Source organism: Lepisosteus platostomus, chromosome 8 (genome assembly GCF_059453375.1).
Source record: "Lepisosteus platostomus isolate fLepPlt1 chromosome 8, fLepPlt1.hap1, whole genome shotgun sequence".
In the NCBI taxonomy this organism is placed as follows: domain Eukaryota; kingdom Metazoa; phylum Chordata; class Actinopteri; order Semionotiformes; family Lepisosteidae; genus Lepisosteus; species Lepisosteus platostomus.
Genome location: NC_142618.1, coordinates 57,691,285 through 57,719,124, shown reverse-complemented (window position 1 = coordinate 57,719,124; position 27,840 = coordinate 57,691,285). Strand labels below are relative to the sequence as shown.

The 27,840-nt window shown below is 39.4% G+C and overlaps 2 protein-coding genes and 1 long non-coding RNA gene across 7 annotated transcripts in view; 2 read left to right on the top strand and 1 right to left on the bottom strand.

Annotated features, from left to right (window-relative positions):
- The first annotated feature begins 24 nt into the window (after nucleotides 1–24).
- On the top strand, nucleotides 25–12,934 carry LOC148657577 (uncharacterized). The gene is made up of 3 exons (XR_015941000.1): nucleotides 25–267; nucleotides 2,135–2,215; nucleotides 12,781–12,934. It is a non-coding gene; the product is annotated as an uncharacterized LOC148657577 (long non-coding RNA).
- A 140-nt stretch (nucleotides 12,935–13,074) lies between these two features.
- LOC148657575 (FYVE and coiled-coil domain-containing protein 1-like) overlaps nucleotides 13,075–27,840 on the bottom strand; it is a 36,291-nt gene continuing 21,525 nt past the window's right edge. For all 4 annotated transcript variants that reach the window (XM_088644024.1, XM_088644028.1, XM_088644025.1 and 1 more), the window contains exons 14-18: nucleotides 27,197–27,341; nucleotides 20,003–20,101; nucleotides 16,078–16,288; nucleotides 15,726–15,835; nucleotides 13,075–14,936 (exon numbers count right to left, since the gene is read on the bottom strand). In XM_088644024.1, coding sequence (XP_088500150.1) covers nucleotides 14,861–14,936; nucleotides 15,726–15,835; nucleotides 16,078–16,288; nucleotides 20,003–20,101; nucleotides 27,197–27,341 — 641 coding nt within the window. In that variant the 3' untranslated portion in view covers nucleotides 13,075–14,860. The remainder of the gene's footprint in view (nucleotides 14,937–15,725; nucleotides 15,836–16,077; nucleotides 16,289–20,002; nucleotides 20,102–27,196; nucleotides 27,342–27,840) is intronic.
- On the top strand, nucleotides 21,340–26,584 carry LOC148657576 (C-C chemokine receptor type 7-like). Of its 2 annotated transcripts, none has more exons than XM_088644029.1 (2): nucleotides 21,340–21,427; nucleotides 24,168–26,584. In XM_088644029.1, exon 2 carries the CDS (start codon nucleotides 24,195–24,197, stop codon nucleotides 25,107–25,109), a length of 915 nt encoding a protein of 304 aa, XP_088500155.1. In that variant the 5' UTR covers nucleotides 21,340–21,427; nucleotides 24,168–24,194; the 3' UTR covers nucleotides 25,110–26,584. The 2 variants fall into 2 exon arrangements, with proteins under 2 accessions (XP_088500155.1, XP_088500156.1); XM_088644030.1 differs by lacking the exon at nucleotides 21,340–21,427 and adding an exon at nucleotides 22,084–22,738.

The window sequence follows — 27,840 nt, the reverse complement described above, 5'->3', positions numbered from 1 at the left end:
TTCCTCTTACTGCTTACAGCGCTCTAATCTACAGAGCCCAGTATGCGCAATGCGTGCTTTCAAAGCAACAGACTACTAATAATAATGATGACGCACAAAGAAAATGATACAGAGGCAGCTGCACAATAAGCATTTAAGCGTGTCAATGCGATGTATTCGAGGAATTCAATGATAAATGGTGGATGCTGCACATTGGTGGTGGTGGAGGGGAGTCCCCATTACCTGTAAAGCGCTTTGAGTGGAGTGTCCAGAAAAGCGCTATATACTGTAAGTGTAAGCAATTATTATTAATTATTATTATTATAAATGAAATGTCGGTGCTGAGCCTACGGGCATTTTCCTGAATTCAAGTACTGATATATGGTTGATGGATTGAAACACATCACCCCAGCAACACAGCAGAAAGTATGAATGAGCCAAAGGGCGTGAACACATTTGAGTTCGTGGGTGTGTCTGTGTGCCAGCGTGAGACCCAGAGAGGTGTATAAGCAAGTGAAATGTCAACACTTAAGCTTTATAATAGCTTGTCCTTCAATCATCAATAGACAGATATAGTAAAAATCTTCTAGATTACTTACAGGCCATCACCAAATAATGTATAAAGCATATTGATTACTGCCTTCAATAGTTTCCTGATCATATAAACGTGTTAGAGTTCGTTATTTTTCTCATTCATTAGGTTATTGCCGGTTATGAATTCAAAGCCTAATCCTACTGCATACATATGCTGCAGTGATGTACACTACAGTTATGGTTAATGTCAGGACTCCCTTTCCCTTAGGAAACCATGGGACTTAAAAATCATAATTGAAAACAGATCTTTATAACAGTGGAGTATATATTGTATGCTACTGGTATATAGCTATTATTCAAACTAATTGAAATTCTGATAGCACCTTCCTCATCATTATCATCCACATATTTAGCTATTTTAACCAGACTGACTTACATTCAAACCAATCAATGAACTGGACAGTACAGCCTGAATTACATAGTGCAAAAGACTGGTAGGTGGGAGTACTCTACTTCCGCACATAACTCCCTTCTTCTGTATAAAGCACAGGCTCCCTGTGAAATACAGATTGAACCTTAAAGTTCTCCTCACATATCAGGCACTTAATGGTCTAGCTCTGCCTTATGTTAAGGATTTATTGCATGAATATCATCTAAAAGCTCTAAAAGTGAGATGCGGTCATTCTGGCCTTCTGCTGATGGGCAGGCTCTACTCAGTAGATGAAAGATTCTGCTCATTTGCAGCTCATTGTCCAATTCCTTTTGCAACTGTCAATATTTTAGAAACTCACTTAAAGACCTTTTCACTACAGCTTTTAAAGAAAAGTTGTTTTTTACTCTTGATTTCAGAGGCTTCATTTGCTGGCTTTTCTTTTGTTCTTTCTTTTTACTTCTGTAATGTGTATCACTTGGACACTGTGTCGCAGTGCCTTGAGATTTTTGACAAGCACTTCAAAAATAATATTGCGTTATTGTTTTCAGCAAAAAGAGATTGGTTCACAAAATAAGGTTACTTAATTTAATAAGACTAATCGATAAGCACTTCTTCGTGCAAAGAAAAGTATAAGCAAAGGTGTACTCTGGCTTATTTGTGAAAACAGCTGTATGGGATACTCGGATCAATTAGGCACTCACTACCAAATGGGTTTAATGGCTCATATGGCCTCCTCTCACTTCTGACTGTTATTATGTTCTTAATATTGTATTGCCAATAACTACTCAAGCCTGGCCTGGAAGATAATGAGCACAAGGCAGGATCATTCCAGGATAAGATGTCACTGTCTTTAAACTGTGGAAGGAAACTGGAACAGCCAGTGAAACCCACAAGGCCGTGGTAAGAACGTGCAAGCTCCGCACAGAAGGATCCTAAGCTGTGAATCTTGAGAGAGGTCAAAGATATATATGACAAGGAACAGCAGAAAACCCACTATACTGAGCTTGCTGTTGCCAGCCGAAGTCCAAAAACTATAAGCCCCTGAAACTCTTTGCATGATTGTGCAAACAAACCATAATTCTAAGAAGTAAACTACACAAAGTTGGGCAAGCCTGAAACGAACTTTTGCCTGCACTGAACGTTAAAGACAGAATTGTGTAATGTTTTTTTTTTTTTTTTGCTGTACAGGCTGAATCATGGTTTTCCTGGATCCCTGAAGTTAATTCAAAGACTTATCTTTTGCCATGGTGATGTAAGAAGAAAACACAGGTAATTTGTGGTTTATGGCAAATGATCAGTTTTCTCTTCCAACAGTGATTCATGTTTTATAGCTTAAAAGAATTCTTGAATGAATAATGGGAGGAATTGTATCCCTTACAAATATATTTGGAAAGGTGTACTGTGTCCATTTATCTGAACCATTTTTTTTATTTTGCTTTTCCAGTAGTACCTAAAAACATGACCACCATGAATCATTGGGAACACATTTATTTGTTCTTTATTATAACACTGTGTTTCTGTGTGGAAAAAGTACCTAAGCCTAAACACCCAAACTTATGTTTTCTGTCTGAGATACAAATTGTATCCCAAAGGCAATGTCAGCTCTGTTGGAAAACTGTTTTAAAATCCTTTTTTTTTTGCACTGAAACCTGTGCTTTGGATTAAGTTTACAAAGATGAGGACATTGAAATATAATTTATTGTACAGGGATACATGTGATGAAGTGCCCCAGCCACTGCACTTAAAACCCATTCTGAACAAAATGGAGTATTAGTAAAACTGCTGTATGTGAAAGTGCATTTAAAACTGAGAATAGGAGGCACTTCCTACCCAAAGGGTTGTGGGAATAAACGGACCAGCCATATGGTTGAAGCCGATACCCTGGCATATTTCAAGGAACACCTGGATGAGATCCTTGGATCAAGTAACTTAACTACCAAATGGACTAGATATTAATTGTTTGTAATCATTCTCATCTTATGATATGCAATATATCCCCATATCCTGTTCAAGCTGTTTTTGCTGTTTGAAAACATGCAATATGTAGTTTTACAAGAGCTCCTAATATTTTGGTCAAAAGGTTGAAGGCTGAAAAGTCGAAGGTGTCAAGTTACTTATAAAATGTAATAGTCAACTTGAAATCAATAACACTCTAAGAGCTGAAAACATTTAAACATGAGAAAGATTGCAAATCTGATTGGGCCGTTGGCCTATCTAGCTCCTCTGATTGCGAGTAGATCTCATCCAGCGGTGTCCGGAGAGAAGCCTGTTGATCAGCTTCAGGAGAACCGCTTAGCTTACTTGAGCCACGTCATGGCGCCCCCTAGCGTTATTTAGTAGTCTTATTTACCACACCACTGGAGTCGCCCATACCAAAATGTATTATTATTATTAATAATAATAATAATAATAATAATAATAATAATAATTGCTTACACTTATATAGCACTTTTCTGGACACTCCACTCAAAGCACTTTACAGGTAAATGGGGATCCCCTCCACCACCACCAATGTGCAGCCCCACCTGGATGATGCGACGGCAGCCATAGTGCGCCAGAACGCTCCCCACACATCAGCTATCAGTGGGGAGGAGAACAGAGTAATGTAGCCAATTCATAGAGGGGGATTATTAGGAGGCCATGATTGGAAAGGGCCAATTGGAAATTTGGCCAGGACACCGGGGTTACACCCCTACTCTTTTCGAGAAACACAATGGGATTTTTAATGACCACAGAGAGTCAGGACCTCGGTTTTACGTCTCATCCGAAGGACGGCGCCTGTTTACAGTATAGTGTCCCCGTCACTATACTGGGGCATTAGGACACACATGGACCGCAGGGTGAGCGCCCCCTGCTGGACCCACTAACACCTCTTCCGTATTGATAAGAGTTTTGCAGAATCAGTTGTAGCTAATCACATACATATATATATTTATACTTTTTTTTAGAAAAAAAATAGCTTAACTCATAGAAAAGATGTACTGTAAATATTGCAATATTATAATAATAAATATCTGGCCCATTTGGAAGCCGGTATCTAACTGATCCCAGGTTCTCATCCTGGGATCAGTTCATAGAAAGAAGACAAGTTTGCAGATTCAACAACATGGCTGAGTGGCTTGTTCCATACTCCCACAACTCTATGCATAAAGAAGTGCCTCCTATTCTCAGTTGTAAGTGAGCTTCCACTTGTGTCCCATTTTTTTCACTATTCATTCTAAAGAAATCTGCTGGGTTGTCTGGGTTTGTCAGCGGCTTCAAGGATTATGAAGACTGAATCCTCAGTGAACGCCCGTTGCACTTTTGAACAGATACTTTGATGTGTTGTGGCTATTGTGGTTGCTATCTAAACCAATACCAAGGTGCATGACACTGTTCAATCTCTTGCTGTTACACATAGATTATTTGGCTGCAGTTACAGTGCCTTGCGAAAGTATTCGGCCCCCTTGAACTTTTCAACCTTTTGCCACATTTCAGGCTTCAAACAAAGATATAAATTTTTTATTTTATGTGAAGAATCACCAACAAGTGGGACACAATTGTGAAGTGGAACGAAATCTATTGGATTTTTGAAACTTTTTTAACTAATAAAAAAATGAAAAGTGGGGCGTGCAAAATTATTCGGCCCCCTTGCGTTAATACTTTGTAGAGCCACCTTTTGCTGCGATTACAGCTGCAAGTCGCTTGGGGTATGTCTCTATCAGTTTTGCACATCGAGAGACTGAAATTCTTGCCCATTCTTCCTTGCAAAACAGCTCGAGCTCAGTGAGGTTGGATGGAGAGCGTTTGTGAACAGCAGTTTTCAGCTCTTTCCACAGATTCTCGATTGGATTCAGGTCTGGACTTTGACTTGGCCATTCAAACACCTGGATACGTTTATTTGTGAACCATTCCTTTGTAGATTTTGCTGTATGTTTGGGATCATTGTCTTGTTGGAAGATACATCTCCGTCCCAGTTTCAGGTCTTTTGCAGACTCCAACAGGTTTTCATCCAGAATGGTCCTGTATTTGGCTGCATCCATCTTCCCCTCAATTTTAACCATCTTCCCTGTCCCTGCTGAAGAAAAGCAGGCCCAAACCATGATGCTGCCACCACCATGTTTGACAGTGGGGATGGTGTGTTGAGGGTGATGAGCTGTGTTGCTTTTACGCCAAACATATCGTTTTGCATTGTGGCCAAAAAGTTCGATTTTGGTTTCATCTGACCAGAGCACCTTCTTCCACATGTTTGGGGTGTCTCCCAGTTGGCTTGTGGCAAACTTTAGACGAGACTTTTTATGGATATCTTTGAGAAATGGCTTTCTTCTTGCCACTCTTCCATAAAGGCCAGATTTGTGCAGTGCAAGACTGATTGTTGTCCTATGGACAGACTCTCCCACCTCAGCTGTAGTTCTCTGCAGTTCATCCAGAGTGATCATGGGCCTCTTGGCTGCATCTCTGATCAGTCTTCTCCTTGTCTGAGCTGAAAGTTTAGAGGGACGGCCAGGTCTTGGTAGATTTGCAGTGGTCTGATACTCCTTCCATTTCAAGATGATCGCTTGCACAGTGCTCCTTGGGATGTTTGAAGCTTGGGAAATCTTTTTGTATCCAAATCCGGCTTTAAACTTCTCCACAACAGTATTACGGACCTGCCTGGTGTGTTCCTTGGTCTTCATGATGCTCTCTGCGCTTTCAACAGAACCTTGAGACTATCACAGAGCAGGTGCATTTATACAGAGACTTGATTACACACAGGTGGATTCTATTTATCACCATCAGTCATTTAGGACAACATTGGATCATTCAGAGATCCTCGCTGAACTTCTGGAGTGAGTTTGCTGCACTGAAAGTAAAGGGGCCGAATAATTTTGCACGCCCCACTTTTCATTTTTTTATTAGTTAAAAAAGTTTCAAAAATCCAATAGATTTCGTTCCACTTCACAATTGTGTCCCACTTGTTGGTGATTCTTCACATCAAATAAAAAATTTATATCTTTATGTTTGAAGCCTGAAATGTGGCAAAAGGTTGAAAAGTTCAAGGGGGCCGAATACTTTCGCAAGGCACTGTAAATGCAGCAATAAAAGATATCCTGTCTTGAGATTAAAGGTAACATGACTCTTCATGCAAACAGCTGTTTCGGTCATGGATGAAAGCCCATTACGCCCAAAAAGCAATCTATCACAAGACACTCCCAAAACATGCACAGATAGGTATGAGGCACACCCTGCTCGTACCTGTAACAGAGGCAGGAAGAATCTTCATCTGGAGCTGGAATTATGATTCTATATTGAGAAGAAAATATGGTTGTAGTCTGGAATGCCTACAAGTTTATCTAGTTCTGTTTCCCATATATACTGTAGGTAACTGGGGGGTATCTGATTTTGAATGAAAGAAAAAAAAGTCTAAAAAACATTGTAATGAAAGATGTATACAAAAGTGGTTTATAATCATGGAGTATCTGCTCTTTGGAATGGATTAAGATTTTAAAGTTAAAATCAGATTGAAACTTTCACTAAGATGTTTGCTATGGAGTTTTGTAGCAATAATACAGCTGTGTTGTGGATACATGAAAATTACTTCTTTTAAAAAAATTAAAAGGTATGTAATTACAATCCTTGAGCTTCCTCAAGACATGCATATATTTTCTATGTGGGTAGCACCTATTATCCTACCAGCTTTAAAGGACTCTGTTGGCAAAACCCCTGTTTTTTTCTATCTGACTAAGACACACTGATATCTTGTTTAGTGCAACACAATATTGCTAATTGATTTGTAATTTTATTGGACCTGATGTGCATTTGTGCTTTAATATTACCTTTGCTCTGACCTGCATTGTAAAGGGACTATGACATTATTGCACTAATATTGTGTTGTATTTTATGCTCTGGAAGTCTCCCTAGATGAGGTTATTGCTAAACAACTATCACCTTCTGTGAAATACAACTGTGTTCAATTTCAGTCAGCACTTATTAAACTCTTGAGAGAGAAAGTCTTTACCAAATCCTGCAATTATTCCTTAGAAAGATATAACAAAATAAAAACAGTTCCCAAGACCTACAGAGCTAAATGTCAAATGTTATTGCAAGCATGTATGACATTCCAGACCAGCAGGTTTTTTGATACAGTAGTATTTGCCAGTAGATGTCACTATTGTTTCCATATTTGTTACAGCAAGAGCTGAGGGAGTGTGACTGCTTCAATATCAGATCACTTTATTGGCCCCATTCAATTTCTTGTATTAGAATTTGTCTTTTCATATACCCCAACTTGCTCTCTATGAGACACACAGACAGGGAGAGAAGCTGGGGCTCAGAGCGCAGGTTCAGCCATTTATACGGCACCCCTGGAGCAGTTTGGGTGAAGGGCCTTGATCAGGGGCCCAACGGAGTAGGATTCCTCAGTCGGCTGGGGGATACGAACCGGCAACCTTCCAGCCACAGGCGCAGATCCTGAGCCACAGAGACACCGCTCCGCCCCAATATATCATGTGGGCATAATTTCTCCTCAAGAGATTTTTTCATTCCAACACCATAACTGACCATAACTAATCCAAACATTTTTTTTTTCAAAAAGAAATTCATTAGCCCCTTTTTTCCCCAGGTGTTAATCAGTTTCTCAATGAAAACATGGAGAACCATGGCCCTCACTGGGTGACACACATTTCTCTACCCTAAGTGTCCAGATATGTAAAGAAAAATACCATGTGCATTTTTCACCAAGGTCTTATAACAGGGACTTGATGGTTCAAAATGCAAATGCACAAATCTCACACAAATTCATTCTTTTTTCACTTTAGCTTTTTCTGTTGTCAGCAGAATGGTATCTACCACAGTATCACACTTGGATGTGTAATCACACAAATTATATTCTATATTTAAAACAGAAACAAAATACGTTTTAATTATAACTTGTAATGTCTGCATTGTTCTGGTTTTACCTGATGACTGGTACTGCTGAACCAGGGGGTCTATGGTAGATATTGCGTTTACTCCGGACTGGAGGTACAGTTTAATAATAATAATTGCTTACACTCATATAGCGCTTTTCTGGACACTCCACTCAAAGCGCTTTACAGGTAATAAGGATCCCCTCCACCACCACCAATGTGCAGCATCCACCTGCTGCTGTGGGGTGAGCAGAATGTAGCTATCAGTGGCGAGGAGAACCCAGTGATGAAGCCAGTTCAGAGATGGGGATTATTAGCATATTAGATATTAGATATATTAGATTATTATTACCAGGATTGGTAAAGACCAATGAGAAATTTGGCCAGGACGCCGGGCTACACCCCTACTCTTTCTGAGAAACACCCTGGGAATTTTAATGATCACAGAGAGTCAGGACCTCTTTACATCTCATCCAAAGGACGGCACCTTTTTTAATAGTATAGTGTCCCCATCTCTATACTGGGGCATGAAGACCCACATAGACCGCAGGGTGAGCGTCCCCTGCTGGGCCTACTAACACCTCTTCCAGCAGCAACCTTAGTTTTTCCCAGGAGATCTCCCATCCAGGTACTGACCAACCTCACACCTGCTGAACATCACAGGGTTGCCAGCTGTGAATTGCAGGGTGATATGGCTGCTGGCCAAGTTTAGATCATTGGTGCCATCATAACCCTTCACTCTGTCTCAAGGCGATTAAGTTTTCATCCCACCACTTTGTTTCTAAACAAAGTTGTGATTATTGTCAAACTCCATGAGTTCCCCACAGGCATCTGTATCAACACGGTGGATAAACAGCAGGTTGGTGTCTAAAACGGCTCTCACTGTGAACATTAGTGCTCTTTGAACCTATGACCCTCGTGATTCAACACCTTCCCAAATTTTCAACACATATTGTCTCTATTTCTCGAAACTCTTGTCTCTTGAAATTCTTGTTCTCCTTAATACTCCGTTACTACAGTAAATAACAAAGTTCTGATTCTCAGTGGAGTTTGTTAACAATCAGTGGATTTTTCTGTGTTTATTTTTCACAATTTCTGTGTGGTGGACATTTTCTACTGTATCTACTAACAAGATTCATCCAATTTCTTGTGCTTCTCCTTCCCCCTGGTACACAGATGAGCTGGGTTCTATGAACTTGCAGGACAATGCTTTGTGTGTTTGTCCAGGAACACAAAGCTGATTGCTCACTTATACTGTAGGTGGACGCATAGCATCAGCTATTTTACAGGAATGCTTGTAGGGATGCCTGATCCTCTGCCTATTCCCAGAATAATTGCACCAATCCTACAATACTCTTCTTCACCATGAAAAATAATCTCATACCAGATCAGTTTACTGTTCCCCTAAGACATTGAAGCATTTTTTTCAGAACATAGAAATACACAGGAACCAGCAGCTGACCTCACCTTTTTGCAATCATGTCAGCTATCGACTACACCCACTTCTGCTCTAACATGTTTGAGGTTGTCTCTTTTCTGTGGTTTTGTGATGCCCATTATAGGACTGAGCTAAACTAAAAAGCTACTACCAGTACAAGTACTGTGGATTCTATTTCTACAGCTGTACTGAAAAGCTCATTTGTTTTTTCTCATCTATTTCTTACTGATCACATCTGTAACTTCCCAAACTCTGGTGTTGTTTTGCCTAATGTCTTAAATGTGTTAAGATAACCTTGACCTAACCCTCAAGACCTTATTAACAGTGCTATTTCCAGTTGTTCCTCTCTTGTAAACAATTGCAATCAATTGGTTGCAGCTCAGTTGCAGTCTTATCTTAATGGTATGAGATAAAACTCAAGGGTCTTATCTTGCAGTTAATGAGGAGTTTGTATCCAGTCAGATAAAGACAGCAGAACCTGGCACTGCTGGAGCAGTACTGTCAGACCTGGGCACTGACAGTCAATCTGGACAAGACCAGAGTTATGGTTTTCCAGAAGAAAGCCAGACCTCAGGGAAACAGGTACAAATTCACACTGAACAACAACACATTGGAGCACACATCCAGCTACACATATCTCGGTCTCACCATCAGCTCTTCCGGGAGTTTTGACCTGGCAGTGAAGGCACTGAGGGAGAAGGCACTCAGGGCTTTCTACGCAATAAGAAGGAGGCTCTTCAACATCAACCCACCAACAAGAATCTGGCTCCAAATATTTGAAAGTGTAATCCAACCCATTGCCCTATACGGCAGTGAAGTGTGGGGTCCCCTCACAGACCAGGATTACACCCAATGGGACAAACACCCCACAGAAACTCTGCACATGGAGATCTGTAGAATCATCCTCCGTGTGCAGAGAAAAACTCCTAACAACGGGTGCAGGGCCGAATTAGGCCAGTACCCACTATTGATAAACATACAGAAAAGAATATTAAAGTATTGGCTACACCTAAAAAACAGTGACCAAAATTCCTACCACCACAAAGCCCTGCTGAGCCAAGAGCTGGGCCCAAAACAGAGCCCCCTGAGCCAGCTGGTCCTGAGGCTCACCGACCTGAGCCACACCAACACTAACCAGCCTCAGGACAGCACTGCTAGAGCACCACAACCCAGACTCAACCACATCACAGCACAGATCAAACAGCAATATCTCACACACTGGGACACACACACACAAACACAACATAAACTGGAATGCTACAGAACCTTAAACAGACAATACACACTAGCTGAATATTTGACCAAAATAAAAAATAACAAACAGAAACAGACCCTGACGAAGTACAGGCTCAGTGACCACAACCTGGCCATAGAAACTGGGCGACACAGGCAGACCTGGCTGCCCAGAGAGGACAGGCTGTGCTCCCACTGCCAGCAGGGAGAATTAGAGACAGAGGTGCACTTCCTACTGCACTGTGACAGATACTCTGGGATTAGAGAAACATTCTTCCCGAAATTCAGAAATCTAATCCCAGAGTTCCCACACCTGCCAAAACCACAACAGGTCCCAATCCTACTGGGAGAGGGAGGAGGGAACTCAGTTGATCTGGCAGCCCAGTATGTGATCTCCTGTCACAGCCTGAGGAACAGTGAGTCTGTCTCCCAGTAATGCTCCAGCCGCCTACAGTATATGTCAATATTTTATAATATGTCTTTGTTGTAAATGTCTGTAACATGTCTGTAGATTTTATTTTACTTCTATTTTTTGTTTTGTTCTATGTTAATTTTATTATTTTTATTTGCTTTGGCAACACTGATTGTACCCATCGGTCATGCTAATAAAGCACCTTGAATTAAATTGAATAACGAGGTGTTTGTAATCAGTTGTTTTGTTCCAGTCAGGGTTTGGGCAAAGACACAGCAGTGAACCAGGCCTTGCAAGGTTTTGAGTGCCTTATTGATTAAAAACTAGTGATAACTGATATTTCCTCCTTCTAGGAGACAATTCATGAACTTTGACTGTTTCCATCTGATGATGGTAGGGTGTTCCATGTTTGTGCAGGGACCTTTACAAATACAGTACAAATTGCATCCTAGTCGGATTCATTGCTATTTTGGACTTGGGTTTCATTGGTGTGGTAATCAACCTCGGATTTCCTTGCAATCCGAGACTACTGCTGCAGTCTCTACACTTTATAGCCGCCCGTCTGGTACTAAGATTTGGGGAAAAAAAGAACTTTCTTCAGCTAAACTGCGATAAAACCGAAGTTACGCTCCCAACAGCAGCCAAGCAAGTCTCTAGGCCAAACATATTAGGGATTTCTCGGCTCTTAGCATTACATTTTGAAATGCATTACTCTTTTGCAACAGAGATCCTCACCTGCTGTCCTCCATCCTTTTAATGTTGTAGCTTTTTGGTTGGTGTCAGTAGGTGGTATGTAAACTATCTTGTCTGGGCTTCATCACTCCCCAGCCTTCTTCCTTAACTAAAGATTACAGTTTGTAATACTGTGGGAATTATCAACTCGCCCTCCTGGGTTTTCACAGATGTCTGATGCTGCCACTGGGGGGCTGTCTGCACACGGTATAGATGACTATCAGTGCCCCCCACCTCTAATTCACAGATAATCACCTCATTAACATCTATAGTGTGGCATTTAAAGTCCTGCCTACCTCTACTCTACAGCTCTGTCATTGTGGGTTTTCTCTGTGAATTGTCCCGTCAGCTTCTCTGTGCCGAGCAAAGCTTTGTGTGCCTGCTTGCCTTGTCAGCGCACTGTGCGCCGACTTCCTGCTCCTCACCGACCGTGATCCCAGATCCTCCCTTCTATAAGACTACAGGTGTGGCCTGAAGGACATGACCTTTCTTCTTCACTGACTGCATACTTTCCCTCCCAGGACCTAAGCTGTGGATATTTCAGAACGATCTGCAACCTTTAAAGGGAGGTGATCACTCAGGCACTTGCGACTCAGATAGATGTCAACCTTGCCCTCGTGCCCTCCTACGCCCGTTTCGGCCCGCAACGCCCGGCGTGATGCAACAGGGAACTAGCCGCATGAGCTGAAGGAGACCTCCCTCAGCTCAGGTAGCTGAGGTCCCTGCTACACGCAGGGAGGGCAATAACGTCACCATGTCCGAACTAGCTCCGCCACACCTTTTCAGAAAGCAAAAGTGGAGCTACCCACCGCTCCTCATTGCCATCTCAGCCAGGCACTGTATTTAGTCATTAATCGAGGCCAATTTTCAAATATGGGTTTGAGCCAAAGCCTTATTCTGACCTGTTGTGTGCTCCATAAAAACAGGTTAATTTACAAATTTTATGGACAATCCACAAAACAGTGTTTTAACAAATTAAATTTCTCATAAGGGAAAGCCACACTTTCAGTAGTCTTATACTGGTCTTTCTGGCTTACAATGGTTGGTTTATCTTTTTAAAAAAACCCATTCTGAGTGCTTACACAGAATACACAGTCATTACAATGCATCACTTGCCCATGAGTCAAAGTAACTCTCTTCTCTTCACTTTCAGGATTCCCGTCATCAGAAGACACAGCTGCTCACTGCCCGTCTTGTTAGATGGTAAATTTTCACATGATAATCCTGGCTCTCACTTGCAGGGGGCAATAATTTGGCGATATTCATTGAAACAGTTCACCAGAGATCTCGGCTTCAAGCAAACTGAAACTTCCCTGGGTGCCTGCAAGCTTCAGGTTTTCAATCATGTATGTATGTCACTACATACTGTGACACCCAGCCTGTACATTTCACTGAAAAGTTTCACTATCCTTTTCACATTACACCAAACACAAATGAACCAGGGAAATACTGTTACAAAGACACCTTTATTTTTATGGCTGAATTTACCCCTGCTCTCCGACACCATCGACAGATCTCATACACCATGTCTCCACAGAGGCAGAATATTGCTCACAGTGTCCCCCAGTGAAACCCATGTCAGTTTTTTTTTTAACAATTAACCTACCTCACTTAACTGTCTTGAGTAAGTTTAGGCTTTAGAATAATGCTTAGAACATTGTTTAAAATGTGCAAGAGTGCATAAATCAACACTTTTCCCAAAGTGTAGCATAAAGCTGTGGCTTTCATAAAAAATATATAGTATTTTATAAATATATATTGTATATATCCATTTTCATATAAAGCAGCATTGAATTTAGAAAACCATTAAAATGTTGGAAAATGGAAACAACTGTGTGTTTATATATATATAAAAAATCGATTAAGTAATACAGTAACGGAATTGCACTGTAAAAGATGCAGTATTCGAGAAAATTCAAATATCTGAGTATTAATTTTCTCAAAAAAAGACTTTGGGTTTATCCTCATAGGGCAGTGTTAGCCAGAAAACAGACTCAAAACAGTCACTTAGTGTTGTCAGATTTCATAAACACAAGAAAATTAGTCTTAAATGCTTTAGTTGGCTATTAAAAACTACCCCCAATATTCCAAGCTACAAAACCATCATCACCTATGTAGCAACAAATAAATATGAATAACATACCATCTACTCTGAATAATGAAAGTACTACTATTCCCAAATAATTTTATCTATATAAATCCCACTGCAAGCACATGTATTTTTACAGTGTAGGAACGTGCTTAAATGGTTGAAGGAGTAGGTAACGGAATTGCATTGTATATAGTGCTTGTACAAAAGATAGCCATATTACCTTTAGATTTTTGTGATATTTCACAAACCTGGCAGACATCTCCAATTTAACTTTACGTAAACCTTAAAATACATGGGTGACACACAGCAGTGACTGCCTCTTCCAAGTCTTTTTAAACAGATACTAAAATATCACCCGCTTTTGTTTAATGTCCTGTTTTCATACTTTTTGTCTGAACTTCAGCTGAGTAAGTGTAATAAACTGCAATGTAAAAAATGTGCATCTTAACACAAGAAATGTGATCATTTTGAGGAAAGCAATGAGTTATAAAAACTTAAGATTTGATATTTCAAAATCATAATTACAGGAGCAAGTGTTTGCAACATTGTTCTAGACTGCTTGGATTCTTAATCTCCGAATTAGCCACTGAATAAACACTTAAAACCGTTCAGAAAAAAGTATGGCTACTTCGTAGTATTTACTACTTCTGTACATATTTAATCACTTTGGATTATTTAGAAAACAAATGTAATGTAGTTCATAAAGAGGTTTATGTCAGTAAAGTCTGATCTAATTCTCCTAGTGTATTTTTTCTATTTGAAAAAACACCAATAATATACCTACTCTACTAACATATTTGAGAAGCCTGGTTAAAAATGTATACTTCAGTGCAACCCGATCCATCGCGATTTGTGTTTCGCACACCACTCTGAATAGTCAATATTTGTGGATATGGAAATGTCTTTGTAAAACTAATGTTGCATAGATTACTTGTTTCAGGTTTTATACACCTTTGGTAGTGCATGAGTGACACATTACAGCATATTACATAGCCTTTAGGCTTTGTCTATAAATAGTGGTCTCCATAAGAAGACAGCCACAATCCTATAAAACCCCTTAATTACACAATCCTACCAAAGAACACAAGAAAGAGAGAGAATAAAAAACAAGTCAAACAAAGCGCCGTGAAAATCTCTCAGATTATAGAAAGTCACTTCCATCATAGATTATGGGCTTCTCCACAGTCAAGTGGTAAAGAACCTTCTTTGAGATGAATCTATAAAAAAAATGAGAATCCAGAATAAATGGATATCAAAATGGGCAAACAAAAAAAAAAACCAGACACAATCATACAATTTATATATTTGTCAGTGTATAAAAGTGCAAGAATGAAAAAGAAACTAGTTACACCATTTCTCCATTATTAAGGTGATGGAGAAACCTTGCCTTGAGCTACAATTAAGCAAGAAACACAATACATTAAGTCAGTAAATAAAATGAATAAGGCAATTGTTCAGATGAGGACGACTTGAATTTTTTCAACAGTCTCCTTACAGAGCTGCCATACTCTGCTACTGTTTCAGGAGGCTTTGGTTGCCCTGATAGTAAAATGATCAGGGCAATGATCATGATCAGGGTTTGTTGGATCTTGAGCTACTCCTTTTATTTGTCTGTCAGCACTGAAGAATGAAGGGTGTGATCTACCTTTGCTCATGGGGCCAAACAGGTGAGCTTCTGTACCAACAGTGTGAGAAACAGTCTATAAGGTGAGTGGGTAACAAGTCCTAACTAAGCTCCTCAGCACACACCTCTTGCCATGTGTGAGTGTACACTATTACATTGCATCTTTAGCTTCAGATCACTGGCATGGGGGACAGAGAGTATGCCTGGACTAATCAGCGAACAGTTTTGGCACCTGTGTTGTGTAATACCCATGTTTTTCTGGATTATTCTGAAGTCAGCTATCTCCCTGATCGACACATCTATCCTCAAGTGTCACTCCGTTAATCCTGGGTCTGAAAGCTTGATCAGCATAAACAATTTTTATTGTACATAGAAAATTTACCTTGAAAATGAATTGTCAAAAATGAGCATGTAAGTTCCTGGATTCCTGGCTTTCAGCTGTCCTTGAATGGTCTCTTTGTGAGAATTGCAGCGGGTCAAGGGAATTAAAACCTGTTAAAACGTGACATTTTTGAGACACACTTTGGATACAGATTTAAGATCAACAGCTACAATTGTATTAGAATGGACTCATCTTATGTTTTTATTTTCAGTCAAGACTAGTTGATAAAAATAACACTAATTATAAAACAATATTTGAAAAATCAACAACTTAATTTCGACATCAGTAATAAACTAAACACACATGAACCAGAAGATGAATGAACTGTGAGACAGAACCAGAATGAGCTTACTTTGGCCTGTTCTATTGGGGAATCTCCAGATTCTTTATACACGACACTAAATGAAATGCTCTTTGGCTCAGATGAAAACACCCAGCTGATTGTAGGACCAGCTTCCTTCACATCAATAGGGATCACACTGTAGCCACTGGACTTGATGAACAGCTCTCTGCCTCCTTCTCCAAACTGCATGATCGTCTCGATGGTCAAAGGAACCGTTAGTCTACAGATGGAAAGAATGAAAAAAATAAGGCATTAAAATTTAGCAAGCAAAAAACAAATAGGCTTCCCTCATCAAGATGTGATAAGCACCATATCTAAAAATCTCCTAGAAGAGAAGATATCTTTAGAAAAGTCCAGAAGCTTTAGTGAGTTATGAAAGTGAGCCACAACCTTTCAGTCACTGGTATTTCAATATATTCCAGAGATGTCAAAACATTATCAGCCTAAATGTTAACTTGTTTGACCCCCTCAGTGAGATATCTTTGCAACTGCTTATAATTCAAATTTTGGTTCGCCAAGGGGTGCTTTTTACAAATTGAATTGTTTCACTTTAAAACTGCTACGAAAAAACTAAGAAACAAAATGCAAATGCTGTTTTGAAAACTGACATTTGACGAGGATAAAATGAATACATTTTGGTTGCTTCTCACTGGAGAAATCCATGCATCTTCATTCATACTACAATTCAATAAAGCTCATGGAAATCAATATTATTATTTAAACATCCTTCAAAATGTAAGAACATTATTGAATTCCAGCAGTTATTGCTTTGGAAAACTCCACTGGACAATATTTTGTCTCCCTTTCAACCAGCTTAAATTTAAGCCCTAAAGCACACCTCTACTGTCTATACTTCCAAATTCCAGGTGGAATTTGCCTCTGCAGGCCTATGACAGTAAATCGTTAAAAAAGTGACAAAATTCAATTCAAGCTTTATTGTCCCCTAGGGAAATTTAGAACAAAATGGGACAAAGCTCTTGTTTTAACGCTTAACATAGTACTCTGTATTATTTTAGTCAGCACAGATCCACATGTATTGTAGTACATGTGGGCCAATAGATTCCACTGAACAAAAAACATTGTTGAAGAATATGAAAAGCTGTTTTGCTTTTCTTACAACTCAGAGTTAGAGCATCAGAAAAGTGTGAGAAGAGAAATATCGAGATGCAATGACTATTCAGCTGGAAATTTAAGATTGATTCAAGCTTCTGAAAAAAATCCTTAGTTGCATTCAGGTACAATAATAAAATGGCTGCCTGCAACTCTTATAACTACTATAAGTAGGCAAAATTATAAAAGTGTAACAAAAACATAGGGTTTTGCTCTTTTCAGTGATCTGTCTCTGTGTCTCTTATGAAGTAAGGTTCTGCAGGTTCTTTAAATTTGTCATAAATCATACAAAGTGCAAGAATTTTCTCTCCATTTACTACTAGTTTAAAACATTTGGGTTTCACTTGAGGAGATATTAGTTTGGTCTGCAATTCCCCTTTAGATATCTATTACTGAAAAGCTGTTTGGAAAAATCCTTGCTGAAGAAGAGAAACTGAGTTACAGTATGTGTCTAAGCACTTACAGACCCTGTGAATATACTACCAATAACTTCCTCATTGCACTCGCTCTGACTCACTCTTCCTACAGTAGCTGGGCTGGGTCAGTTCTGTATACCTCACTGCTATACAGCAAGACAGTGGTAATGGGGCAGTTCAACAGCGATTGCCGTGAACCAAAACAAATGATGGTTAGCTGCATACTTCTAAACCAAACACAACGCCCTACAAGTGTTTGCTTTTCCCATAACAAACAGTAAACACCATTGATTACCTGCAGTGATGCTTTTCTCTGAAATGTTCAGGGGTATATGTTCAGCAACTAAGGTTGCTGCTGGAAGAGGTGTTAGTGGGGCCAGCAGGGGGCGCTCACCCTGCGGTCCATGTGGGTCCTAATGCCCCAGTATAGTGATGGGGACACTATACTGTAAACAGGCGCCGTCCTTCGGATGAGACGTAAAACCGAGGTCCTGACTCTCTGTGGTCATTAAAAATCCCAGGGCGCTTCTCGAAAAGAGTAGGGATGTAACCCCGGTGTCCTGGCCAAATTTCCAATTGGCCCTTACCAATCATGGCCTCCTAATAATCCCCCTCTGTGAATTGGCTACATTACTCTGCTCTCCTCCCCACTGATAGCTGATGTGTGGTGAGCGTTCTGGCGCACTATGGCTGCCATCGCATCCTCCAGGTGAGGCTGCACAGTGGTGGTGGTGGAGGGGAGACCCCATTACCTGTAAAGTGCTTTGAGTGGAGTGTCCAGAAAAGTGCTATATAAGTGTAAGCAATTATTATTATTATTATATCATTTCTTCTCTGGTTAAATGCAAATGTTAAGCCTATTCTTCAGCAAGGACATTCTTCCATTCTTCCAATCTATTTAACAGAACATTTTGCTTTATTAGACCAGTTTCCAAATAATTTATTTGGTCTCAAAAATACTCTGATGATGCAGTTGCAGAAATAATCTGAAAAAAGTGACACAAAAAGTTTGGGGAGACAGGCATTTCTTCAGTCTGTTTTCAGTTTAAGCGTTTGTTTTTTCTGTCTAAACAGTTCTTATCAAGCCACTAATAAATTAATTAACAGATAGTTGAGAAAAACAGATATCAAACCTTCCTAATTACTGACATTCCACCAATGCTAATTAGGGCACGTGTAAAACATAGAAATGTATACAGGGTTTGTAGTGATTCCAAACCTTATCCAAATTCTTAAACATTTAAGACTTCAATTTGAAAAAAACAAACAGCTTCACAACCACTAGAGATCAGATAGCCTACAGTAACTAATAAAGAGCTCAGACCAAAAACAAGAAGACGCTGGTTTACAGAACCAGGCTGAGAACAGCCTCCTTTTCTGGTGTGAACTGAGGGACAAAACAGGACAGAAAAAGAACAGAAGGTTGCGTAGCTACTGAACCTCAGTATCTGAGAATTACACCATTTGAAGGAAAACCAGCAGATTTCCAACATAAACCAAATGAAACGCAAAGAAACCACAGTGACTATAGCTAGTTTGTCCTCAAATGAAACAACAGAACAACATTGTAAAGACGCTGGAAAGAAACTTTTTTTTAAATGGAATTGCCAAATAATTTATATTACATTCCCACCAATCTTGAACCATCAACAGTTTATAAGACTTGGTTCTCCAGTAATGACTCGGGAGAGAATGGGATGTGAAGGCATGCCTTTTGTTATTCGACATGCCGAGGTAGCACAGTTCACTGTGACTGGAGGAGACTGCAGGACTCTCCTTGATGTCAGGTCACGTGTGGTGATGCCTGGCAAGTCTCAGACGTCGCAATTTTTTCAGAAAGCCCAGCCCAGTTAATCCCAAACCATCCACACAGGGAGGGAAAAGCCCAACTATGCCTGAAAGCACTGAGTGCACAGCCACTTGGAGAAACCAGGTCAGTCTGTAAGTTACATGACCCTGGCTCAAGGTGACATCTGGGCCCCAGAGCTCACCCTGCACTGGAAACAAGTGTCTTTACTGGTTAAGCCACTTGGGATGTCCCTGTAGGAACCACCTCTGAGGCCAGCTGGAACATTTCACCGTCAGATGAAGTCCAATCCACAGTTAAATCTAAATCGGAGATTTCATCAATAACAGAAGACACAATTATGTGTTTACATCTGAAAGTAATTCATGGTGAAAGATCTATACATTTGGTGGTGGGCTGTATATTTTTCATGGGAATTGTAAAACATTTAATTAACAACAAAGTTCAGGCTGTCAAGAAAGCACCTGGGGGACATTACTATTACTATCACTAAGACCATCCCTTCATCACACCCATTTCTGTAGCTGAAAAAATTCCCAGAGTGGTAAATAACCAGTATGCAGGCTGCCAAGGTAATGGAAAGATGTAGATTTTCACTTACGTCAGCTCTCCAGACTTCAGGAGGCAGATCTCAGCATCTTGCACAGTGGGCATTTGCTCACCTAGATCATCAGGAGTGGACTCACCCACGGCTGCATTTCTAAAAGAAAACGCAAGCTACTGAATTTTGGCATTTCTAATTCTAATCACACTCATGAACAATTTGGAACCCCTGCATTAACTCCTGGCATAACATGTCCTGTGAGGAAATCTACAGTTTTTTAAATGGTTAATGTTTATTGCAGTCTGAGAACAAAACATTCTGCACAGACAACAATTCCAATGGAACAGGAGAAGCATTTTTCTTTAGTTAGGACAAGAAAACACATGAAAGGAAGTGGATCAGAAGCATACTGAGTATTGATATTAAAAAAAAAAACGGCAGCCTACAAGTTTATTATGGTCACTACAACCGTAAGACTCCGAAAATACCTGTGTGCAATTAAAAGTAACATGACATCTCACTTTCAAACTGTTACCATATCCTGTAGAATCATAATATGCAATTTCCTATTGCACAATAAGCTATATGACCTTGTTTGTCTTCATGATTTTGAGATTCTTTGCTACAGAGATTTTCTTGCATATTTGTGAGTTGTTCTGACTTCACGTTTGTATTTAGAATGCTAGATACACACTTAATTTGATATCAATCTGCTGTTTTGTGAGCTGAAAGGGCTGCAGACACCGCAGTTATTGTTGCAGAGGAATACTTGAAATTCACTTCAAGTGAATGTGTCTGAATCCTTAGTGTCACATGAAATCCCAAGTTTGAACAGACAGTATGTTTTTGTCCCAATATGATAAAACATGTGCATGGAATTACCCTATAATAAAACATATTATACTGAACTTATCATTTGTATTGACCACATAATCACAGATACAGAACAGTTTGACTTGCTATTGGAGGGCACTGCAGACTGACATGCACTTTAGTGTTCAGTGAGGTGCTGGAAATAACTATTGTAGATGAATAAATTCACTTGAATATGTTAACTACTTCTAATAGGATGAAATGCTGCTCATAACATAGTTGCTCAATATAGTTCCTTGAGGGGGAAAAATTGTTCTCAGTGCAAGTCTGCTCAATTCACTCAGTAGACATATACCTATGGTTTATTTGTACTAGTTTTATTACATTTAATAAACAGATTAATTACATTTACAGGTGTTTCAGCAGTCTGAAGGTGTGTATACTTAAACCTGTGGTCACAAATTTACATATCGTCATTTGTTCTGCAATCCTGTGCATTTTAATGATCATAATGATATAATATTTTCTCGCCCTGTACAATACGTAAATTCAGACTACACTACGGAAGTGCTTACAAGGCTGTGGCAACAGTATCTTCACGGTCTGTCAGACCACATCTCCAGAGTACACTGCAACTGCCTACTACAGCAACATACTGTAAGCCAAGAGGTAAGCTGTCAAGTTATCTTTCTTAAATAGGCTTAATGACTTCTTTTGTAGGCTGTTGTATTGATGAAGATGATGACTGTATTTGAAGTTTATAAATCTATAACAGGAAATTCAGTGATAATGATCACTTTTCTTCTTGGCTTTGAGCATAAAACACAATAAGTAACAACTTTACTCAGTTTTATTTTTGTCAACCAGTGAACTGACATCAAACGTGAAATGCAGCACGGTATTTCATGGTACACGGGGCTTGAGATGGACATATGGTACAATAACTCTATACTCTTGTATGTCCAATCTTCAAAATTGTGAAAACTCTAGTCTGTTTGTAGACAGACTATATCAACAAGCTTAATCTTCCTGCTGTGGTACAGTCTAGCTTGATTTCTGACAACTTTTTGTCAGGTTTAAAGTAGTTAAAGTTAAAACAGATTTGCTATTCCTGGTAATAATTTAAAAAATAGCTTATCTTCTTATCTTCATATCATCCATTTATATATAAATTGGTATCAGAATTTTTTGATAAATGTATTCTAGGTGGAAAAAATGCTTTAACTTTGTTGCAACATTAAATCACTCCAAACAGCTGGATTAGAAATACTGCAGTTAATCTTGAGGCACAAAAAACACAAGAGATTCATGAAATAAATGGCTAAACATGAACTCTTACCACAACACCTCAGATACACTACATGGATTTTTACTTTGCAATATGAATGAGGCAAGTTACGACGTTCTTCAAGTTCACATCCTTTTGCACTTCTTCTTACTTCTTTTGAGTAATACACCCCCAAAGCTGTGACTCAAAGTCACAAGGGAGCACAAACTGCAGCATCATTATGATCAACAACCCACAAGTACTGGGACGTACGTTTTCTGATTCAATTTCTGTTTTTTATATTTTATATATATATGTTTCCTTCGGTGAATGTAGAACAAATAATGAAAACACAGTTGAAATTACAAAAGATTAGTTGAAGCTTGCTGAAGGAAAATGCGCTATTTCAATGACACTGGTGTATTTTAATGACTTCACTTCACAGAGGACACCACATTTATTGTAATTAATATCTATTAAGAATCTAATAATAATTTCTTACACTTATATAGCACTTTTCTGGACACTCCACTCAAAGCGCTTTATAGGTAATGGGGACTCCCCTCCACCACCACCAGTGTGCAGCCCCCACCTGGATGATGTGACAGCAGCCAGAGTGCGCCAGAGCGCTCACCACACACCAGCTCTCAGTGGGGAGGAGAGCAGAGTGATGAAACCAGTTCATAATGGGGATTATTAGGAGGCCATGATCGGTAAGGGCCAATGGGAAATTTAGCCAGGAAGCCGGGGTTACACCCCTACTCTTTTCGAGAAACTCCCTGGGAGTTTTAATGACCACAGAGTCAGGATCTTGGTTTTATGTTTCATCCGAAGGACAGCGCGTTTTTACAGTATAGTGTCCCTGTTACTATTCTAGGGCATTGGGACCTACATAGACTGCAGGCTGAGCGCCCCCTGCTGGCCGGACTAACACCTCTTCCAGCAGCAACCTTAGTTTTTCCCAGGTCTCCCATCCAGGTACTGACCAGGCTCACACCCGCTGAGCTTCAGTGGGCTGCCAGTTGTGAGTTGCAGGGCGATATGGCAGCTGGCAAACTTGTCCTATTTTTTTAAGCGTCTTTAAATAGTAAAGACAGGGGTCTTTACCTTTCCAAGCATCGGCGTACATTTTTCTAAATGTCTCTCACTAATATTCTCATTCTGGAGGGTGGTAGGTGGGTGAACCCTCCACTGTGCTTTATCTGCTACTCCAGAGAAATGTACAGCACACAAAACATGAAAAACAGCTCATTCCTGTTTAGGAAAGTTGTCAAACTCTGTGAAAATATGTTTTTTTTTTTCTCACAACACTCCCAAACCTACAGTCAAACCTTGGTAACAAGGTGAACATCAATTGCATGCATGAATAAAACTGGAGACTATGAAGAGAATATGAAATATGAAAATATCTTCAAACTATTGACATGCAAGTGTTGCATATTCCTTAAGAGACCATGTGCATAAGGAAAATTTAGTTTCAGGCATTTTTACCACAGGGAAAAACTCTGCAAAAGCAAGTAAAAGCTGCTTTTTGAGGCACTAAACTAGACCTTAGTCAAAGTCATAGTGTAAAACAAGTTCCCATGCTACAGGACTGCAGACATAACCCACATGCTATGTTCCATGTTCAAATGTTTCTCCTTCCGCCTTGAAAGGTAAAGGGTGAAACTATAAAGTTTTGGCTTTGACATGAGCTCTAGAATAAGCAGTGGCTCTGTCCAAACAAGTTGTTTCAAATATATAAAGGTTGGCTCATTGCTCAGTCACTAGAGGCTTAAAGTAAAGCACAATGGTTATTCTGTGACATAATATAATCTAAAACGGTTACTGGAATCAAATGTATAAACCAGCCTTTTCCTAAAGTGCTGCACGGGGAAATCTGCGTTTTTAACCCTAAAACTCCCATATGGAGTTCATATGACATGCCCTTAAAAGTCAGTCACACACTCTTTCTGCTTTCTGTTTAAAAACGCCGTTTCCTCTCGTTCTCCGCGAAGTCTACACAATCTAGAAACATCCTTTGGGGTTACTGTCACGCCACAGTTTTTGTCTTTTAAAACTCAGAGGCTTCTAACTCATACGGTACATACTGTATAACAACAGCTGATGTTTGGAACATGTGATGTTTTTGTGTTTTACCAGGGGTTTGCCATCACCTGCATCATCTCAATGTCAAACGCAAGCAATGACCATATGGAAGCTGAAGAGGGGTACATCGCCCTGTACACTATCACAATTATTCTTGGCGCTATTGGAAACGGACTTGTCATTACAGTATATGTTCGTCTCGGGAAACTACCTTCAGTCACTGATGCCAACCTGCTGAATCTTGCCATTTCAGATCTGCTTTTGGTGCTCACAAATATTTTATATCTGTCAGAAAACATTACCTGCTGGAAATATGGAGACATTGTGTGTAAAATTAGTGCCTGGATAAACGAGGTGTCCTCTTCTGCCAGCGTCCTTTTCCTGACCTCCATTTCCATGGATCGGTATTTTGCCATTGTCAGATCGAAAACAAACCCAGCTAGGAGGACCACTTTCAGCCTCTGCAGAAAAACTGCATTCTTCATCATATGGCTAAGTGCTTTTCTGAATGCCCTGCCTGACCCTTTCATATACTCTGTAAATAATCAGACGCAGCAATGTGAACCTGGTCACGACCTGAAACTTGTTGGTTTTATAACCCTGGGAATACAGTTTACACTAACATTCTTCCTTCCACTGTTAATTATACTGTTCTGCTATATAGTGTTAGTTATAAAGGTTTGCCAGACATCTATTATGAGAAAACAACAAGTTTACAGAATAGTGTGTGCGCTTATATCTGTCTTTTTGCTTCTTCAGGCACCCAGGCAGTTGTGCATATTGACAGCTGCCTTTACTCAAACTGAACACAGCTGTTTAGAAATCACTTATGTTTTGTCAACCTTCTCCTGCTGTGTGAACCCCATCATTTACGCTTTGCTTTGGGACAGATTTAGACAGAGAATCAAAGAATTATTTTCCAAGTGTTTAATGAGGTCTGAAAAAGCTAAAGCAGTTTCACAAAGCCATTCTTTATCAAATACACTGGATTTATAAACGAGAGGAGGTAAGAGTAATAAAATTAATTTTAACATGTTTGCTAAATGTATGCCAAGAGGGATATAGCTGCATAGGTGAAAGACTGATTCTATTACAATAGGAGCTGTCATTTGTATGAAGAGCAATGAGAGATCATTCCTAAATTTAAATTACCCTATACATCAAACAAAGAGTACAAAAGACTAATAATCACAGAGAGTTGAGTTGCATGAAGGTGAAAACGGGATTATGTTGTCACAGTGCATGGGAAGGCATCATGCCACACATTACAGCTGCCAAAATGTTTGCATTTAAGCACGATCAGACAACTGAGCAATAGTTATAGACAATATTGGCTGTTAAAAGTTACTCAGGTAGTAGATACACAGGTTATACGACATTTTCGGATGTGAAAGCTCCACTCCACCGTGATAAGTAAAAAGGGCCAACGGCTCACTAACAATGTAATTGTAAGAAAAGGTTTTGATCAACAGTTTGCAAAGCCAAATTTTTTCGTATACAAAGAAGAAAAAGAGAAGAATGAGAACCAGCACTCAACACTTTTGAAATTTCACTATAACCTGTCGCTCAGCTCGAAGCAGAAACAAAAACTTTGATCCATATAGCAGCATATTATTTCAGAACATGCCCAGTGAACCTCGGAGCTGGAAAATCCATAAATCCCCACATTAGCACTGGGACTAAAAATAGTTCTCAATGTACTGGACTTTGAAAACCCATTCATTCTTCCCTGACTCGAAGCTACTTATCCCAATATAGGGCTGCAGTGAACTGGAATCTCTCTTAGACAAAGCAGTAATGCCTCCTGGATAGGATGCCAGGCCGTCACAGGGCACGTACGGAACTTTGTCAGCACGCCTTGGGAAGATGGGAGGAAACCTGGGAAATCCTACATGTCCACTGATTGCTGAATACACACAAAATGTTACCGACTACCAAAAAGACAACATTGATATTTTAAGGGCTTGATGTTTTTCTATACACTCTCTTTTACATGCTTTGTGATCTGTGTCTCAGAGCTGTATTTTGTTTTCCTAAAATGTAAGCATCTGTAAAAAAAAAAAATGGACCTCAATTCGGAGGCATTCAATGGCTCCCAAATACCTGTACATGTGTATATACTGTATATAGATTATATATTATAGATCTATATATATATATTATATATTATGTATTTCTTTTTGTCAGAAATATGACCATCTGCTTTCTTCACTGGGAAACCCATTCTCAGACTAAACTGATACAAAAAGAAAGTGTGAGCAATGCCAGACTGGAAGGGAGAGTTTAGTAGTTATGTACAATAAGTTAGAGTGACAGCATCACACACATGGGTTCAGTTGTTCAGACCCCTTTTTAAGAAAGAAATCCTCTTAGCACCTGTACCACAGCGGTTTGTGTTCTGCTAATACTGTGAATGACAAGTTTAATGTTCTCATTTGAAAACTGAAGGGTAAAAAGATGGAAAAGGGAAATAGGAGAAGGAAAAAAGTATAGTAAAGTAACATGGATTCAAGATGAGAGCTCTCACGATTGTTTGTAAAAAACAGAAAAATGAAGTGGAAACAAAAGAAAGTATATCACAGAAAAATCAAGCACTCAAAAACAGAAGGAATAACTTTAAAATACGGTATAGAGCTAGATTAGAATCTGGAACGACTCCCACCTGCAGTCCAGTGTGGAAACAGTAACGCTGTTATTCGCAATTTACTGTCAACTTATTTCAGAAATACTGTAGTCCGTCAGTATCGCACCCTGTCACAGTACCAAAACCACATTGACAGTCAGCCCTGTTTATGGTCAAAATACTAAGTACAAAAGGTCAGTAACATACTTTACAAATATGGCAAAAAAACAAAACAAAAAAAGTGTCTTACAAACTACAGTACTAGCTATTCCCTGAGTAAACTAAAATATTCTAGAAGTTACCAATTATGTGGGTGGGTGAATTTAAATTAATAAGCGGATAGTTGTAGGGTACAGTTATATGTTATATATTTTCATAATGTATACTGTGAGTTCTGATACATTCATATGATAAATAGGTACAGTATTTCTGTGAATTGTAATGGAATCTCAGTACTTACACCTCGGGAGATCTCTGTTGACCCTCCATCTCTCTGGTACTATCTGGTGAATCTCTCACTGAATCACTGTCATAAATTCCATTCACCTCCTCCTCTGTGATAATGTCAAAGACAGCATCATCTGGCTTTGGAGCAGCATCTGTTACTGCAAATGACACATAAAATCTAAGTCAAACACAGGTTAACAACCTTAAAGAAAACAGGTTTTGTCTGTTTAGGTGTAAAGCAGCACCGTTTTAAAACTAAGACAAAATCTCAAGCACATGACTGTAAACTGTATAAGAAAGTAGGGTGCGCATCTTTTTTCATTATGCATACTAAAGCACTGGTATACTACTGTATGTAAAGTATTTTAACCTCATGGCTTACTGCTGGTATACTTTATGTTCTTATGAATTAAGATTTCAGTCTATATTCCAGTTCAGAGTTGCAAAGATGAGTAGTGAATAAGAAAAAGCTTTTAGTTATTTTGCTGCCTGGTCCTGGAACAGCCTACAAAAACTGTAATGTTGTTTGATAATACTGCAATATTTTAAAGATATTATATGGAATTATATGTTGACTTTCCATCTTGAAATAATGCTATTGGTTTCAATACATTATTGTATTACTCATTTCAATGTCGGTATGTACGGTACAATTTT

Coding starts and splice junctions, on each gene's coding strand:
- LOC148657576 (XM_088644029.1), top strand. CDS start 24,195: ATGTCAAACGCAAGCAATGACCATATGGAAGCTGAAGAGGGGTACATC.